Genomic DNA, 19472 nt, shown 5'->3' on the forward strand with positions numbered 1-19472 from the left:
AACAGGAAGTACCGATAATGTGGAAGTGCCATAGAGCAGGGGTTCCCAAACTTTTCAGCCTTGAATTATCATGGGGGGGAGTCCTCATGACCAGTAACACACAGCTGTGTTTGTTTGAATGCAATGCAGAATGCTGCATTGACAGTTGACATAGACAGTTTTGGAACTCCATATTCCTTTGGTCAAGTTACCATCAGCAGAATTAATGGTCGATGGATGATTGGTGTGTGTGTGTGTGTGTGTGTGTGTGTGTGTGTGTGTGTGTGTGTGTGTGTGTGTGTGTGTGTGTGTGTGTGTGTGTGTGTGTGTGTGTGTGTGTGTGTGTGTGTGTGTGTGTGTGTGTGTAGTTGTGTTTGAGATAGCTCCTGACATAGTGATACTCACCCACAGTATCACATGGCTCGTCTTTATGAACGCAGAAATCTGTCCTGAAAGAGAAATAAGAGCAGTTTAGATCATCTTAAATACTCAGGGGTGGGGAACCTCCGGCCTCCAGGCCGTATACGGACCGCGAGACCATTTGGTACGGCCCTCGAGGTAATTTATAAACACACGCAAAAAAGATTTTTCTTTTAGAAATCTAGACCGCAAAATAATTAAACAAGCGAGTGCCTGTTTTTCCTGGCCAAGGTCAGGGTCCTTGAACACAACACGAGCCTAACGTGTCATCACGTGGTATATGTCTCGTCTGACAGGGGTGCAGTTCTGACGGAGAGCACCAGAACGCCGCTCAAGGCCGGTGTAGGTACTGTCAACACAAAAAAAAAAGGCTTTGGCTGGCTGTTACATCAAATAAAATGCAACATGTATTTTCAACGTAATAATTTCATGTTTCCAAGATGATGTGATGAAAACATGTATGGTTTGCATGAATCGCAACAACTTCACATTTATTAGATTCATTCATGTTGAGATAAACTGAGACAAAGGGATTAGGGTATATCTGATTCCCACTCCAGAGCAGAAGGTATAACCACCAATAAACTGGATACCAACCACAGTCTATGACACCAACTAATGTAAACAGAGACAAAAATCAATCTACTTTTAAATGTTCACGGTTGTAAATATGTGAAACAACAAACACAGCTTGAACAATAAGGCATGCTACATTCTTGACTGCTCTTGGACACTTCCATGGATGTATTAAGAGAACTCTGCCAGACTCTGCACTGTTTGATTTTGACCGCGATCTGGCGGGAAAGGTTTTTCCCTGCATCCTGTGTGCACTCGCGATATTTGGGCGTAAACTTAACCATCATCATCGCGAGAGAGGATCATTGAGACAATAAAGACCGTTGGCGAAAGTTGGAGGAGGTAAGCAGAAAACATTGTCATCTAACTGGGAAGCTGTTAATAAATGTCATCAACTGCTAGTCCATGAGCGATATTGTGGTAACGTTGATAGTTAATTAGTTATTTAGTGTTATTTGTTATCTCACTTAAAAAGCCGAATGAGCCGACGAACATGCTAAAGCTAACGTCGTTAACTATCTAGTCTGTGTAACTGCCAGTTAGGGAGATGGTTCAAATATAGGATATCAGGATTGAAAACTAAATGACGGTAGCATTACCCTGGGAAAGTTAAACGGAAAGTGTGCTACCCCAGGCTCTTATATGTCAGTAATATCAGCCCCTTTTACAAAGGAATGTTGTGCCGTTATTCGGCTGCGTCACGTAAATTAGCTGCCAAGCTAGCTGCCATGCGGAGCTGACTGCCACTGTGGTTTTCGCTCTGCAATTAATGTTACGTGACGGGTGCCGCTCTGCCAGTGTCAGTAGTCGCTAGGGCTGTGCAATTTAATTGATCCCGCGATATATATCGATATTTTGTTTCCCGAGAAAGTATCGATATTTCAGCCGCGGGTATCGATACATTAAGTCCCATTCAAATCCCCCGTGTTCCGCCTGGCACTCTGCTCGCTGCCCATTCCCCCGTTCGCTTTGCATGAAGAGCGATTACGTCAGCCAGCCGAGCCGCTAGTGTCGCTGTAGAGCATTTCTAGATACACAGACGCCGGTGTCTTCTTCTCGCAGTGAGTGCGAAGCGGTATAGGAGAATGGCGGCAAACATTAACCCAGCACCTTCGTGCTTAAAAGCAGATGTGTGGGAGCACTTCGGCTTTAAAAAGAAGAAGGAAAGCGACAATTTAGATAAAACTATGGCGGTTTGCAAGCTGTGTCACACAAACGTGAAATACTCTGGAAATACCACAAACCTACGAACCCACCTACAACGTCACCACCCGGACAAGGTAATGCTAACTGAGGAACTCAAGAAGCTGCGGCCGCGGCGTGACCCAAAACAAACCGTGCTGGACAGCGATCGCGGTTGTTCCCACAAGTTCCCATCTACTTCACCAAGGTCGCAGAAGATTACAGAGTCCATTGCCTACTTTATTTGTCAGGATTTGAGACCTTATTCCGTGGTGAAAAACATAGGCTTTCGGCGCATGGTGAACGCGATGGAGCCCCGCTATCCTGTTCCAACCCGCCAACACCACACCAAGGTTTGCGTTCCCAGGCTGTATGCTCAGACAAAGGCACACGTCAAAGCCTCCCTGGGCAAAGCGGAGAGAGTTGCCCTGACGTGCGACGGGTGGACCTCGCGAACAACTGAAGCATATGTCACCATCACGGCCCACTTTATTAACGAGGAATGGGAGCTTGTTACGTATGTATTACAAACCAGGGACATGCCCGAGAGCCACACCGGACACAACCTGGCAGAACATCTAAGAAAGGCCCTCGCTGAGTGGGAAATCACAGAAAAGGATCCAGTAATTGTCACTGACAACGCGTCAAATATGACAATAGCAGCTGAGGAGGCAGCGTTCACACTTCACGTCAAATGCTACGCACACACCCTAAATCTGGCTGCACAACGTGCCCTCAAAATCACAGCAGTCGCACGCCTGTTGGGAAGAGTGAGACGCATTGTGAACTTCTTCAGACGAAGCACCACAGCCAACCACATGCTGAAAGAGAAACAGAGGCTTCTACAACTACCAGAGCACAAGCTGATGACGGACGTGGTTACAAGGTTTGTGCGTAGTTACTTTTCAATTGTTTATTTTGTTTTTATTACTAATTTATTTTGTCATTAATAAATACATTGAAATAAATCTATAAATAAAGTTTCTTACTTGTATTTAACTACAGGTGGAACAGTGCACACGACATGCTGGAAAGATTCCTTGAGCAACAACCGGCCATCTGCGCAGCCCTGCTCTCGAGTGAGGTGAGGAAGACCGAGAAGGATCTGTGCACACTGACTGAGTCAGACGTGACAACAGCTGAAGAAGTAGTCAGCGCGCTGAAGCCCATGAAGGAGGCTACACAGTACATGTCCAAGGAGAAGACCCCCACGCTGTCAGTCATCGCACCCCTCCAGGACACACTGATCAATGGACTGAAACCGATCGAAGGTGAATCTGCAGTCATAAAAGAGATGAAGGCTGCCATGTCTGGGGATCTTCAGAAGAGGTACATCGACCTCAGGGCAACTCTCCATGCATGTTCAGCAATGGATCCAAGATTCAAAAGTCTTCCCTTCCTGACTGAGAACCAAAGACAGGAAGTTTATGATGGACTGATTGCAGAGGCTCAGGATCAGCCAATGCCATCAGAGGTAAGGCAATGATGGTACTGCTAGGTTTAACCCTTGGCCTTGTATCCTATGTAACATCTCCTGGTGAGAGTAAGCATAGGCCTAAATAATACATTGTTCAAAGTTTAAAAGGCAAATCCTTCAACGTTAACTGTTTAAAATGCATAAATATTAAATTGTTTAAAAAGCATAAATCCTACAACGTTAACTATTTAAAATGCATAAATATTAAATTGTTTCAAAAGCATAAATACTATAATGTTAACAGTTTTAAAGGCATAGATTTTAAATACAATAATTAAAAGATTTATTACAGTGAAAGCTCATGAATTTCATTTCATGTTGACCTATTTCATTTAGTTGTCCCTTTGGAGTGTGGTCGAAGAGGGCACAGGAAAATGTAATGGTAGCGCTGATGATGAGGGGATGGCATCCGAAGAAGAGACTGTAGATGATGGTGTGCGATTCAAGGAAGGAGAGACCAGTCAAGGTCAGTATCACCCATTGTTATCCAGTGAAGCACACTGTGTTGTCTGAACCTCTGAGTAGGAATTATGGAATGTGATTAACTATAAATAATGTGTTTTTGTTTTTATTGTTTATTTATTTGAAGGTCAGCATCCTCTACCCAGGAATCCAAAGCCGTCTTGTCCACTGGCTGCTAGGGCTGTGCATCTTCACTGGTCTCACGATTCGATTCGATTACGATTATCCTGTCAACGATTCGATTCAATTCGATATCCCGATGCATCCCGATGCATCCCAATGCATCACGATTCATACCAATGCGTTGCATCCTCAATTTTCTATATTACTGCACATGGCTGATTTTTTATCAATGCATACATGCAGTAAATACATATTAACTCTCTTTTTATTATTTAGAAAGTGCTTCAGAAATCTATAACATAAATGTCTTGACATTAATTTATAAACCAAAATAAATCAATTGTATAGGTCTAGCCTCCCTATATCTGTGTGTGAAGTTGTTCCATCCTCAAAAACAAAAAAATAATGCTTCTGCAGTCTAGCTGCAGCTTCTAGCAACGGTCTTCTGTTAAAAAAAGGACACTGAATGTCCTGAATGTGGCATCACACACAGGACTTGAGTCTGAACACAGCAGACAACAGGAGTATTTACAACAGCATATAACAACAAAAATACTGCATGTGGGTGCACACTTACATTCTCTGTCTTACTGTTACATAAATCCCATGAATGTATGAGATTAAGTTAGCTTCATTATATCTCAGTGATTAAGGGAATAATAAAGTTTCTATCGGGTCACTATCAGCCTGTCACTCATTATTTTCAGGGAGGGGGCGGGGTTTGGAGGAACGGAGAGGAGACGGTGATCGCGGAAGCTTTTTTCCTCCTGCCTTCACAAACTTTACACACGTATATATCGTCTGAAAATTGCTAGAGGACATTCATACTTTGCAATCCAAGACTTAATTAAATTAAGAGTGATTCAGAGCGGGTCCTTCTGCTGTTGGTTCTGGACTGGTGGTGTTGTGTTGGTGGATAAAACAGACTGCTCCGTGTTTGGTGTTGCTGTGCCGTTGTCACGTCTGTTCCCTGATCTCTGCGTCACCGACCGATTTGATATTAAAGTGACAGAAAAAAAAACGTTATAGTAAAGCCGCGGCCGGAAAATCAGGAAGCAACGTTACTAGACCTACGCTATAACCGATTATCTTCCGTCACTGCATCGATACCGAATCGTCCACGTCCGCTTTGCAATGCATCATAGAAACGATTATTTTCAACACCCCTACTGGCTGCCCTTCTTGGTGGTGAACGATACAGTGGTGGAGCACAACCCAAGACAAATACCCAAGAGAACCAGGCCAAGGAGCAGATGACCCGCTACAAGGAGGCAGATCTCTTGGAAGTTGGACTGGTCTGGTGGAAGGAGCACCAGTATGAGTATCCACTCTTGTCACACCTTGCTAAAAGGTACCTGTGCATCCCTGGCACTAGTGTCTCCTCGGAGAGGGTCTTCTCTACCGCCGGAGATATCGTCACTGCTCAGAGAAGTGCACTTCTGCCAGACCACGTTGATCAGATTATATTCCTGAAGAAAAATCTGAAGAGAATGTAGATGCAGTTATGTAGAGAGGAGCCTTTCTGTTTAGTGTTGTTGGCTTAAATGTTACTCCTTTGGACTTGAATTATTGGCAGGTACATTTTACATTAAATGTTGTTCTTAGTGACTTGAATTATTGGCTACCTCATATTCTGTGTTAAGCTAAAAATGATGTAAAATAATCTGTTCAGAACAGTGCCCCTTTTAATTCTCCATTGTCCATTGTGATACTGCACTTTACTTACGTTTCAAAGGCTTGTAAGCTACAGTTTGCACTGTTTCAATAAATGAAACTCATTTTCTCACCACATCTTTTGATTCATTTTGTCCAGCATTTGCAAGCTGTAGACTCTCTGTCAGAGCCATATATTGTATAATTGATGCTTTCAGTTTTCAGTTGAATTAATTCAATCCAAGTCAATGGAACACTCACAAGATGTCACCAAAATCACACTGTCCCTTTAAAATCTTTCAGAAAATGATGTAAGTGTATCGAATTGTATCGAATCGTATCGAATCGTATCGTTGGCTGAATATCGTGATATATATCGTATTGTGAGCTGAATATCGTGTATCGTATCGTATCGTGAGATTAGTGTATCGCTACAGCCCTAGTAGTCGCACTCTCTGTCTCTCCGCTAGCTCTCCCTGCTCAGCATATAGTTATGTTCGGCTCTGTGTCACTGCACCCCCGGGCAAGTAACCTACATGCTGCCTGCACTGCAGTGACAAAGAGCCGGCTGAAAATCGGCAACGTTTCCTTAATATTCCTCGATTTTAAATATTGATGTCCACGCATTTTCAGTAATAATGTTGTCAGGCACTTAATAATAATACGTGTGCCTGTCAGTGGCAAAAACAAGCACTTCAACTTTGAGTAATATAGGATAATATTCTTTCACACACACATACGGGTTTTGGGCCGAGGGCGACACCGTACTTCCGGTATCAACCATTTAACGCGAGGTGCATACAGAATATCATAGTCTATTGCCTTAATCAATATAGTCAACTCTAAAATACCACATATATGCATTGGCATGATAATATTATTGTGACAAGTGGGGTATTCACCTGGTGTTTCCAGAAGATAGACGTAGATGCCAAAATCGACCGAAGGCCACTTTTGAGGGTCGTAATTCCATACATTGTACATCTAACAACCCACACAGCTCTAGTTTACGTTGGTAACGACCTAGAGCACACCCCTAAAGTCCAGAGATGTAATCCGAAGACATGCAGCGATTTCTTCGGTCGTTAATTCAGAAAAAAAACCTAGTGCGCTCTGCCTGGCTACATTAGCTAGCTGTTTATATTAGCATCGCCAGGATTTTTGCACCTCCAGAAAAATGGCGTCTTTATAAAAAAATATATGGTGCGCGTTGCATTGTGGGTAGCTGTGACGTCACTGTGTGTGAAAGAATAACAATTCAGTAGGGTACTGAGCCCCGGTATTAATCAAAGGAGTCCCGGGAATTAATTATTAAAGACTCTGGTACCGTTAAGCTCCAATGTTATCAGTCTTTGTATCGGTACTGGAGACATTTAAAACATGTTATGTGTGTTATGCTACACAAACATTATATTGCAGTTTTAGTTTCGCCAACTCCGTTTTTAATACACAAAAAGACTGCAAAATGCGTCTATGATTATTTTGAGTATTTTCGATCTTTCCAATCCAGCGTCTGTGCGAGGGGGCGGGGCAGTCTACACACGCGGCTGCTACATGCAACACACACACACACACACACACACACACACACACACACACACACACACACACACACACACACACACATACAGGGCAGAGAGCCGTCTAAACATCTTGCAAAAGTACACCACACTCACACAGAAATGCACCGTTTTCGACTTTTCTTTTAGTAGCTCTGTAGCCCCATCCACGAGTAACGTTTCCACGTCAGGTGTTATGTATGCTAGCAGCAACACACAGAGTTAACACAATTATACAAACATGGGTTAATGATTAGAGGTAACTGAGTTATTTATTTTGTTAAAGTTTCAGCTACAATAAAACAACCATGGTGCTGTTTCTTTTGATGTGAAATATTATTTATATATTTTAAATAACCCTAACCCAACTTCATCAGTGAGGTAAAAGGTGTCATCTGCCATTCTCAAGTTCATGATTGAAATGTTTTTTTAATTTTTTGCTGGTGATTTTGTTTTGGTGGGCAAATGTGGAGGTGTAAGGAGTGTAGTGAATCTCTTTCTGGTAGATATGAGTTACCAAAGCATTTTAGACTACATCACCGGCATAGGCAACGCTATCCATGCCCACACACAAACTGCCCATGTACATTTAAGACATGGAATGCTTTGCACATTCATTTAAATAGAGCCCATCCCAAACAAAACTCTCAGGAGCAGCTGGAGTTGTCAATATTCAGTTGTCATTTGTGCACTTCGAGCGATCTTCCTACAGAGAGGGATTATTTTGTACACATTGGAACTCATTTTAAGAGTCATGAGACTGTTCCTTGTATGTTTGTGGGTTGCAGTTTTGAAACAAATATATATGCAACATTTCACTCTCACAAAAACAGGAAACACAAACCGCATACGTTGAAAGATTTCAAGCCAGGTGTAGTTAGAACCACTCTAGTTGCACAAGAATCCTCTGATAATCCTGAGGAATACGCACATAATCAAGATGACTCTGCAGTTGAAGTACACAGTGCTTGTTCAAGTAGTGATGTGGATGTAACTCAGAACTCTTCCAAAGTAATTGAGAAAAACTTTGCTGCATCGTTGCTCAAGTTAGAGCATTTTGCACATGTGCCGGGTACAAACATTTATGAGTTTTTGGAAGAACTGCACTACTTAAGTTCAGCAACATTGCCCCTCTCCATTAACATTCTTGAAGGTGTATTTCAGAAACATAGTCCCGCAACTTATAAGTCTGTGATAACAGAAGTAGCCACTGCTCTCTGCGCATCAAACCCTTTGCTCAAAGCCATAGGGAAGGGTGGTCCCCTAAGGACATCTTATCTCCGCAATCAGTATTACAAAGACAGCTTTAATGTTGTAGAACCCATAGAGTACATACTTGATGCCAAGGAAAAAAGGAGTTTTCAGTATGTGCCTGTACTCAAGTCTTTGCAGCAGCTCTTTCAGAGGAAAGATGTTGTAGATAAGGTGGTTGAAAACCACAGAGTGCAGCAGAGTAATAGGGGGACTGGTGAACAACAGACGTACAAATCTTCCCAGGATGGTTCACACTTCAAGGAAAACGGTTTTCTATCAGGGGATGACTTAAGAATTTTGTTGACTATATACATAGATGACTTTGAGATTTGCAATCCTCTGGGTACTTCTCGCAAGAAGCATAAGCTTTGTGGAATCTACTGGACTTTGAGTAATTTGCCTCCAGGCTCACATTCATCACTATCCTTGATTTACCTGGCGGTCTTGTGTAAAACTGATGATGTTTTACACAATTTCCATGGTACAACTGAAGTTCACTTAACAAAGTGTGTGTCAAGCAAAGGGGTAACATTCAGAAGAAGTATGGTTATGACCGTGTCTTACATCCTCTTCTTCAAGATATGATAACTCTAGAACAAGTTGGTGTTTTCATTCCATTGCTTGGCAGATGTCTTAAAGGCACCATTCAGGTTGTTGCGGCAGACAAACTGGGAGCTCACAGTATAGCTGGTTTCAATGAGAGCTTTTCTGGTGGATATATCTGCCGATTTTGCACAGCAACAAGTACAGACATTCAAACAAAAGAGGTAAAGTCAGGTGCATTCAGTCTAAGGACAAAATAACTCCATGACTCTCATGTGAAATCAGCGCAGGAGAATGGGGCAAGCTGTTTTGGGGTGAAAAGACATTGTTCCATCACTCAATCTCTTGACCACTTCTGTATTCACACGGGTTATCCTCCAGATATTATGCATGATATTTTTGAGGGGTTAGTGCCAGTAGAGCTTGCACGTTGTTTGGCATTGCTGATATCTAAGAAATATTTCAATCTTGAAACACTCAACAAATCTATCCTGCAGTTCCCTTATAAGTGGGCAGACAAAACAAACAGGCCACATGTGATCCCACACACATTTTCTAAAAGAAAAACAATAGGTGGGAATGCCCATGAAAATTGGGCTCTGTTGAGACTACTCCCATTCATAATTGGGCATCTGGTGCCTGAGGGTGAAATTGCATGGCAAATACTGTTGGACTTAAAAGACATTGCAGAGCTTGTGGTTGCTTCAAGAAAAACAGATGAGTCAATTGCCTATCTTGAGGGCAAGATTTCAGAGCACAGACAAAAGTACCAAGAACTCTTCCCTGATGTGTGACTGCTACCAAAGCATCATTATCTGGAGCACTATCCACAACTGATCAGGATGTTTGGTCCTCTTGTGGGCCTCTGGACCATGCGTTTTGAGGCCAAGCACAGTTTTTTTAAGCAGGTTGCGCGACACACCAATTGCTTTAAAAATGTGCCCCTCTCGCTAGCTACTAAGCATCAGCTAATGATTTCCTATCAACTGGTATCATCCAGTTTTGATGAAGCTGCCCTGGAAATAACAAAGGTCTCAACAGTGCCTTTGGATGTATTGAAACAAGAAATAGCTCAGACTATTGCCCAGAACTTCCATGGTACAACTGAAGTTCACTTAACAAAGTGTGTGTCAAGCAAAGGGGTAACATTCAGAAATGGGATGATAGTTGCTCATGGGTCTACAAGTGGACTGCCTGACTTTGGAGAGATTCTTCAGATTTGCATTGTACAGGAGAGACTATGTTTCATGGTGAGAAGGCTGTATGTGTGGTATAGGGAGCATTTCAGAGCCTTTGAGCTGAGTCCAACAAGAGAAACTGTTTTGATTGAGCTTGAGGAACTGGCAGATGACTATCCTTTGGCAGACTACTTTGTTGGACCTCTCAGAATGGTGACATTAAAAAGACACAGACATATGAGGTAACCGACAGATTTAACATTGAATGGTTATTTTGTCCTCTCATTGCTCTGTTGAAATTAAGATTAACCCTTGTGCATCCCTTGAAAAACAAGTTCTGTATAACATGTAGGCTAATTTTGTCATCCCTCTTTCACATACGGCCGTGGCATGGCTACTCCAGTGAAGCTCAGAATCATTTCAGGAGAAAACAGTTCCCAGAGATTGATCCTTCCAGATGGGATTCCAGAGTCTGTCACTGAACTCACACAGCAAATTAAGAGGCAGTGTGGAATAGAAGGGGAATTCAGGCTCCAATTCATGGATGCTTAGTTTGGGAATGAATTCACCAACTTGCTGTCAACATCAGATGTCCAGGACAGAAGTTCCATCAAGGTCATCTTTACATCAGTTGCACCTGCACAGCCTGTTGGTTCCCTGCCCCCTCCCTACTCAGCTGCTGCCACTTCCCGCTGTCTAAATGACTCCTTATCTCTCTCATCTGGAAGCTCCGTCAATACTGACCTACTGTCTTCTCCTGAGTCCACGTCAAGATCATCTGGATGGCCCCCTGTCTTCATTGTTGTTACGGTTATTGTGTTATGTCACGTTTTCTATGTCTTGGTTTGGGTGTTTTGCTGTTCTCCCTGTCATGTTTTCCTCTGGGTATATTGTCGGGTCCTTTTACCTGTGTTTTTCCTCACGTCGTTAGTTTCCTTGGTGTGTCTAGTTGTCTGATTGTTTTCACCTGTGGCCCTTGTGTTTCTCCTCCCCTGCCCGGCTGTTTCTCGTCTTGTGATTACCCCTCCCTGTATTTAGTCTTTTCTCTTCCTGTGTTCAGTGTCGGTTCGTCTTGTGTCATGACTAGTTCGTCGGTGAGTGTTCTATTTTGTCTTTGTTTATCACCTAGCCTTGAAATAAAGGAATTTTCACTTTCATCTGCATTTGGGTCCTGCCTGCTTCACACACCGTAACATTACGAACCGACCTTCAAATGGACCCAGCAGATGATCCATGGGAGGTAGAATTACAGCATTTTACCTTCTATCTGGCTTGCTGCTTCGATTGGTGGAAGGGAGCGTCCAGTGTTCGGCAGAAGAGCGCCGCTCTGGTAGAGGCGCTCCGGTTGGCAGCAGAGAAACTATGTTTTGTGGAGTTCTTACCTGACTGGATTTTGGACTTCCTTGAAACATGTGATTCCCGGCCTGCTAGCCCCAGGCATGCTAACTCCATGTCTCCCAATTCCCAACCTGGCACCATACGCCTTGGTGGGTTCCGCCTGAAGTCAAGCCGTGCTTCTGCCCCAGTTCCTGCTCCTGTCCAGGAGTTGTATTCCGGAACTCGGCTGGCTTATGGAGGTCTACGGAGTATTCAGGCGGCTGCTAAGAGGAGTCGTCGCAAGGCCAGGCTAGCAGCCCGAGCAGCCACAATTCCGGCTCCAGAGCCGGCCGATTCAGCCATGTTTCCAGCTCCAGAACCGGACCTTACAGCCATGTTTCCGGCTCCAGAACCGGACCTTACAGCCATGTTTCCGGCTTCAGAACCGGACCATACAGCCATGATTCTGGCTTCAATTCCAGCCCCCGCAGCCATGGTTCCAGACCCAGCTCTGGCCCCAGCTGCCACAGTCCCATCTCAAGTTTCCTCTCGAGTCCCCTCTCCAGTTTCCTCTCAAGTTCCTTCTCAAGTCCCCTCTCGAGTCCCCTCTCGAGTCCCCTCTCGAGTCCCCTCTCCAGTTCCCTCTCGAGTCCCCTCTCCAGTTCCCTCTCGAGTCCCCTCTCCAGTTCCCTCTCAAGTTCCCTCTCGAGTTCCCTCCTCTAGTCCCTCCTTTAGTCCCTCCTCTAGTCCCTCCTTTAGTCCCTGCTCTAGTCCCTCCTTTAGTCCCTCCTCGAGTCCCCTCTCTAGTTCCCCTCGCGAGTCCCCTCTCAAGTTCCCTTCTCTAGTTCCTCCTCTAGTCCCTCCTCTCTCCTCTAGTCCCCTTTCCAGTTCCCTCTTTAGTTCCCCTCTCGAGTCCCCTCTCGAGTTCCCCCTTGGTTCTCCTCTCGAGTCTCCTCTCGAGTCCCTTCTCGAGTCACGTCTCAAGTCCCTACCCAATGTCCTGTCCCGTTGGAGGCCCCGTCGACTACTCCTCTGCCGGGGGTCCTACCAATTGTATGTCTGTCCCGTTGGAGGTCCCGCCGTCTACTCTCCTGCCGGGGGTCCTGCCAACCCTTTGTCCTGTCCCGTTGGAGGTCTCGCCATCTACTTTCCTGCCGGGGGTCCTGCCAACCCTTTGTCCTGTGCCGTTTGAGGCCCCGCTGACTACTCTCCTGCCGGGGGTCCTGCCAACCCTTTGTCCTGTCCCGTTGGAGGTCCCGCCGTCTACTCCCCTGCCGGGGGTCCTGCCAGCTCCTTGTCCTGTCTCGTTGGAGGCCCCGCCGACTACTCTCCTGCCGGGGGTCCTGCCAACCCTACGTCCTATGCCGATGGAGGTTCCGCTGGGGGTCCTGCCGGCTCCATGTCCTGTCCCGTTGGAGGTCCCGCCGACTGCCCTCCTGCCGGGGGTCCTGCCAATCCCGTGTCCTGGTCCTCTTCCGTGGGGGATCCTTTCGAGGTCTGTCCCACCAGCTCCGGTTCCTGTCCGGCCGACACCGGGTCCTGCCCGGCCTCCGGCGCTGTCCCGTCAGCGCCTTCCTGCCCGGCCTCCGGAGCTGTCTAGTCTTCACCCTCGATCCCGGCCCCCTGAGAGCCACGGCCTTCGCCCTCATGCTCGGCCCCCTGAGTTCGCCCGCGGTGGCCTTCGCTCCTCCATAACCCCCACCTTGGACTCTGTCTTGTCCCCAGGCCGTACGCCCGAGTCCCCCTTCTCGGCTTCTGCCTTGCCCCCGGGCCGTCCGCCCGAGATCCCTTCCGGATCCTCCGCGGTGCTCCTGGGTTGTCAGCCCAAACCCGTCCTCCTGACCCCCTCCACCCACCCTGGTGGCCCTAGTTTTATGTCCCTCCTCCGGTCCTCCTCCACCCACCCTGCTGGACATTGTTTTTTTTGGACGTTTATGGGACTGTTTTGGTGTTTTAGGGACGTCTGTAATCCGTCCCTTGAGGGGGGGGTTCTGTTACGATTATTGTGTTATGTCACGTTTTCTATGTCTTGGTTTGGGTGTTTTGCTGTTCTCCCTGTCATGTTTTCCTCTGGGTATATTGTCGGGTCCTTTTCCCTGTGTTTTTCCTCCCGTCGTTAGTTTCCCTGGTGTGTCTAGTTGTCTGATTGTTTTCACCTGTGGCCCTTGTGTTTCTCCTCCCCTGCCCGGCTGTTTCTCGTCTTGTGATTACCCCTCCCTGTATTTAGTCTTGTCTCTTCCTGTGTTCAGTGTCGGTTCGTCTTGTGTCATGACTAGTTCGTCGGTGAGTGTTCTGTTTTGTCTTTGTTTATCACCTAGCCTTGAAATAAAGGAATTTTCACTTTCATCTGCATTTGGGTCCTGCCTGCTTCACACACCGTAACAATTGTGCCCCGGTTCTCTTACGACACTGAACTACAGCTGGACAGGGCCAACGCTACTTTCAAAACGGACGGAACATTGTTGAGTCCTGACAACAAACTTAAATCTGCCATTCTTGATGGCTTAGCTGAGAAGATTATAGAGTACAAAGTCTACCTCTCTGACAGTGAGTTTGAGGAGGTAGCAAAAGCTCTTGTCTCATCACTTCCATGTTTGAAAGAACCCGGTTCTTTCACTGGATATGGCGGATGGAAGACGAGCTTGAAATATAAACTTGCTAACTACCGAACAAAGCTTAGGCGGCTTGGATGCCCCAAAGTTGTAGTAAATGCCCTAAAACACAAACCTGATGGCAAATGCAGTCCTGCCTATGGTGTGAAAAAGCCGACAAAAGCAGAGGTGAATTACTGCCCCACCTACCCATCCGGGGAAACGGCAGAGACGCTTGAAAAGTTAAGAGTGACCCTCCTCTCAGAAGTAATACAAAGGAATAATGAGGACAAGGTGGCAACATTGATGGAAAAGACCTTTGCATGCAGAAGGCAAGAGGTTGTTCGGCAGGCACCAATGATAGCCGATTTCAAAACCAGGTGGCCGGCTCTCTTCCATGTGCATGAGGTAAGTGAATGAATGTGTGAAGGAACGTCCCCTTTTTACTTTATTGGGATATATATAGTAGACAATGAATGCTTACGGACTGCACAGTATGTGCCATATAAAAGACATATTGACAAATTCTGAATTGTGTATGTACAGTTGCATTTGTATGCAGGAATCATATAAATAAATACATGATTTATGCAATTGCATGTCTTAAACGTACTGAACTGCTCAATCAAACCTGTGAACAGTGACATCAAAATAGCCAATCTGAGTTTTGTTTTTTTGTTGTAGGTGAATGCAGAATTTAAGAGAATCACAACAATTAATTTGCAATCCAAGTTCTTCTCTTCGCTGGATATTCACTCTACAAGCCTGATCGACGTGTATACCAAGAAAGGTGGAGTTCAAGAGAAGAAGATCAAAAGCATCATGCTTCCCATAACCCAGGTATGAAAACAATGTAAAGGTGACAAAGAAACTGTAGGAGCTGTACAAAGTCTAGGATGTTCCGTGAATAGCATAGCATCCGGAGCATTATGTGTTCGATATTTTTTTGACACTTAGCACCACATCCATTCCCCCAGTGGGGGTCATTGTATCAGAGTGAGCGGCATACTATTATGAAGGCCTAAAATAACGCACTACAAAGCTGTTCAGCAGTCTTTCATGGAAATGGCAGATGTTCCTACCCCAATGGTCACTGAGTGTACTGTAGGGCTGCAGCTATCGATTATTTTAGTAATCGAGTATTCTATCAATTATTCCATTGATTAATCGAGTAATTGGAAACAGATTACCTTTTTAAAGCAAAAGTATTTCTTCAATAAAAAGCCATTTTAAATATTCAAAATAAGACAACTAATTGTTTTCCTTTTTTAGAAAAATGTATTGCTTAAATTGCATAGTATATTATCTATCCAAACTAAACCCATTTAATTAAAGTGCAATATTACATTCAGGGTTTTAAAGAAAACATTTGTGAAACGGTGAAACCCAGTCTGCTTGTTGTTCTTAATGGGCTTTTTTATTGCATGTTCTCTGACCTGCATACTTAGACTGACAGCATTGACGTGAGACGCGAATGCATCCTCAAAGGTCTTTGTGTCTACTTCAATGAAGATCCAGAGAAGCTGGTGAAGGAATACATGGTATGTTGATGTACCTTTTTCATCTTCACAAAGAGGAGGATGATCATAGTTGGAATGGATTGTGTTTCTTCTAAAAACTAACCCTTAGGGAAATGTTGCCTTTATGATGATGTTGGATGTGTTAATGCTTTTTGGGAACAGTGTTTTTTGTTCTTTCTTTTTTTTCAATTTGGAAAACCCAAACTACATAAAGCTCAAGATTATAGAAATGGGATGTAATGCACATCAGTGAAAATCACTCTCCTTCTTATTTGTTTTTTCACAGAGCATCGACAACAGCAGTCAAACGGCAATGGCAGAGACGGTCTTTGGAATATTTGTCATTCGACACGAAGGTGCAGAGCCTGGGGATGACCCGAGAACGTTGGGATCATTCTGGAGGGGCTCGAAGTGCTGGATGAGTTGGGAAACGTATCTTTTGCGGTGGCGATGATGTTTGCTCTCGTGTATGCTCTAAACTTGAGCTACCCTCCAGAGCTGAAGTTTACATTTGAAGCACTGCAGAAAATAATGATGGAGCTAGATGGAAACAGACTATCCACAAAAGGACAAGTTCTCAAAACATTGCTTTCCCGTGCCTAATATCACTGTTTGGGATCGCCTCATGTTCCAAACACGCAGCCATCAGAGATTGGGTGACTCACCTCTTTGACAGAAATGTTGATTATATGCAAGAAGTATAAAAGTAAGCATTCAAAGTTGGCTGTAGCATGGTTACGTGGACCTCACTGAGCAGAGGGCTGTGCGAGGAGGCAGATGTTACCATGTTGCCTTATTTGGTCTACTGTTGAAACTCAAGTTTGTTATACTGTTCACCCTAAAGTTGAAACATTTTAATATTTGGGAAGAAACTGTGTTTTTTCAAGCATCTGTCAGTATAAAGCTATTTTGTGAAATATATATTCACTGTTATATTTAATATCTGTCAGTGTAAAGCATTGTTTATCTTTGCCTATTTTGTGAAATATATATTCACTGTTATATTTAATAACAGTGAAACCCAGTCTGCTTGTTGGCTGAGATGGTGTTCTTAATGGGCTTTTTTTATTGCATGTTCTCTAATCTGCATACTTAGACTGACAGCAATGACGTGAGACGCGAATGCATCCTCGTATTATATTTCATATAATATTTGGGAAGAAACCTTATTTTTTTCAAGCATCTGCCAGTGTAAAGCATTTCTCTGCCTATTTTGTGAAATACAATTTTATTTCAACACCTTGCGTTTGTGTTATGTTTCCACCCTTGAAGCTCACTAGACTGTAGACTGTTGAAATTCTGTTTCTGTTGCTGTTCACTCTAAACGTTTTAAATGTGTAAACACGTGATGAAATGGCTTTCTTTCAGCTTTAAGCAATTACGTTGACCCAACCCAGGTAAATGAAGTTGGTAACAAACCTTATAAATAAGTAGTATCAATCCTAATAGATTACGTTGACCCAACCCAAGTAAATTAAGTTGGACAAATCAAATTGCTTAATCTTGAAAGAAAGTGATTTAATCATGTGGAAATATTGTCCATGATTTAATTACGTTCATTCAAAGAGTTATTTCTTTGAGTATATAAACACTAGATGGCTCAAGGGGGAGTCTCCAGCGTAGCTCACTGGCGGACATCTTGCCACAGTCAACAACTACTGCTACAGCTGTTGTGAGGTGAATGATCTGCACAAAAATACTCTTAACTCGCTGAATTCTTGACTGATTTACAAACGGTTTGGTTTATTATAAACGTTATTAGCATGGCTATGATACAGGAGACAACAAAACATGTTGAAAAAAAAAAGTTCATGACTATAATTATAAGTATACAGTTTCATAACTACATCTTTGATGTTTATAACAAACCAAACCGTTTGAGAATTAGTTGAAAATTGAGCAATCTACGGTTATTTCAATAGAGCACCATAGACACAATGTTATGAATGAGCGAGCTGCCTGTGGCAAGATGGCCGCCATGTGGCAACGTCGGTCTCCATTGGCCAGCAGCGCGGGTGAGTCATCTAGTGTTTATATCTATGCGTACTGTCACTACCCGATCTGCAGCTCTGCCCTATCTGTACTGCGCATGTGCGAGATGGTCCGCCATATTGGACAACTCCGGACGGCAACCCAAGTAGGACACTTGACACAGTGGCTTTTGGCAAAGCTCAAAAAGAAAACTCGAGAGAGATGAGTTATTGTTATTACAACGTGACTTCACTATTATTTAACTCTTTTTATTGGGTTCTTTTATTTGGGGTTAAGTACATTGTCAGTTGGACAGCTATCATACTGAATACATATTTACTGTGAATGTATGCAAAAATGTATGGCATATAGCTGTCTAACAGAAGTTAAATCCATTTCTCACTTATTCTGACAATGTACTTAACCCCAAATAAAAGAACCCAATACAAAGAGTTGTTAAATAATAGTGAAGTCACGTTGTAATAACAATAACTCATCTCTCTCGAGTTTTCTTTTTGTGTTTTGCCAAAAGCCACTGTGTCAAGTGTCCTACTTGGGTTGCCGTCCGGAGTTGTCCAATATGGCGGACCATTTCACACATGCACACTGCAGATCGGGCAGAGCTGCAGATCGGGTAGTGACAGGTACCATATCTGCACGGCCTACCAGATTAGCACGGGGTCCGTTACGCTTACTAATGACGTCACGCATTGGCTGTACGGCAACCCAAGAGGACCTTTTACACGGCCAAATTCCGCAAAGAATATAAAAAAATAACAATCGACAGTGAATGTATGTTAGTGGAACTGTGTCAGGAAAGTGAAGTGTTAATTAAGTAATGTTATTGAAGAACTGAAATGCATAAAATTGAAAGTTAATATGTATCATATCCCTCCGAAATGGTATCTGGTGTTTCCATAGCAACAACAACTTCCTGTCAACAGCATCAACTCCCACAGACAGCACACGTTCATCCTCTGAACGTGTTTACTGTCTGTTCACACCCTTCACATCTCAACTATTGTAAATGTTACGGGTCCCCGATGTGACCACAGTAGCAGTGATGATAACTGTATTAAGCAGGTGAAACAGGAGCTGTTGACATGAAGTTGTTGTTGCTATGGAAACAACATGAAGGTATCTGATATCATAAAGACGGAGAAAGTAAAGAATAACGTTTATGTTTAAATGTTAGCACCCCCCGAAGAGACACAAGCTCTTACGTTGAGTCTGGAGTTTCAATAAATTCTAAATCATCAGTAAAATCTAGGACCATATTTCGGAGGGATATGATACATATTAACTTTCAATTTTATGCATTTCAGTTCTTCAATAACATTACTTAATTATCACTTCACCTTCCTGACACAGTTCCACTAACATACATTCACTGTCGATTGTTATTTTTTAATATTCTTTGCGGAATTTGGCCGTGTAAAATGTCCTCTTGGGTTGCCGTACAGCCAATGCGTGACGTCATTAGGCAAGGCAAGGCAAGGCAAGGCAAGGCAAGTTTATTTATATAGCACTTTTCAACACAAGGCAATTCAAAGTGCTTTACAAAAAATGAAAGAGATTAAGAAAATGGCATTTAAAATCAGTCATTAAAAAGAAAAGCTAATAAAATCAACATTAAAAGAAAAAATACATGGATAAAAGTTACAGTG

The 19472-nt window shown here is 43.7% G+C and overlaps 1 protein-coding gene across 1 annotated transcript in view; it reads right to left on the reverse strand.

The window, feature by feature from the left end:
• adamts17 (ADAM metallopeptidase with thrombospondin type 1 motif, 17) overlaps positions 1-19472 on the reverse strand; it is a 215791-nt gene that overhangs the window by 95251 nt on the left and 101068 nt on the right. Inside the window, 1 exon segment of the mRNA XM_034222448.1 lies at positions 385-428. Coding sequence (XP_034078339.1) covers positions 385-428 — 44 coding nt within the window.

The sequence above is a fragment of the Gymnodraco acuticeps genome, unplaced genomic scaffold (genome assembly GCF_902827175.1).
Source record: "Gymnodraco acuticeps unplaced genomic scaffold, fGymAcu1.1, whole genome shotgun sequence".
Classification (NCBI taxonomy): domain Eukaryota; kingdom Metazoa; phylum Chordata; class Actinopteri; order Perciformes; family Bathydraconidae; genus Gymnodraco; species Gymnodraco acuticeps.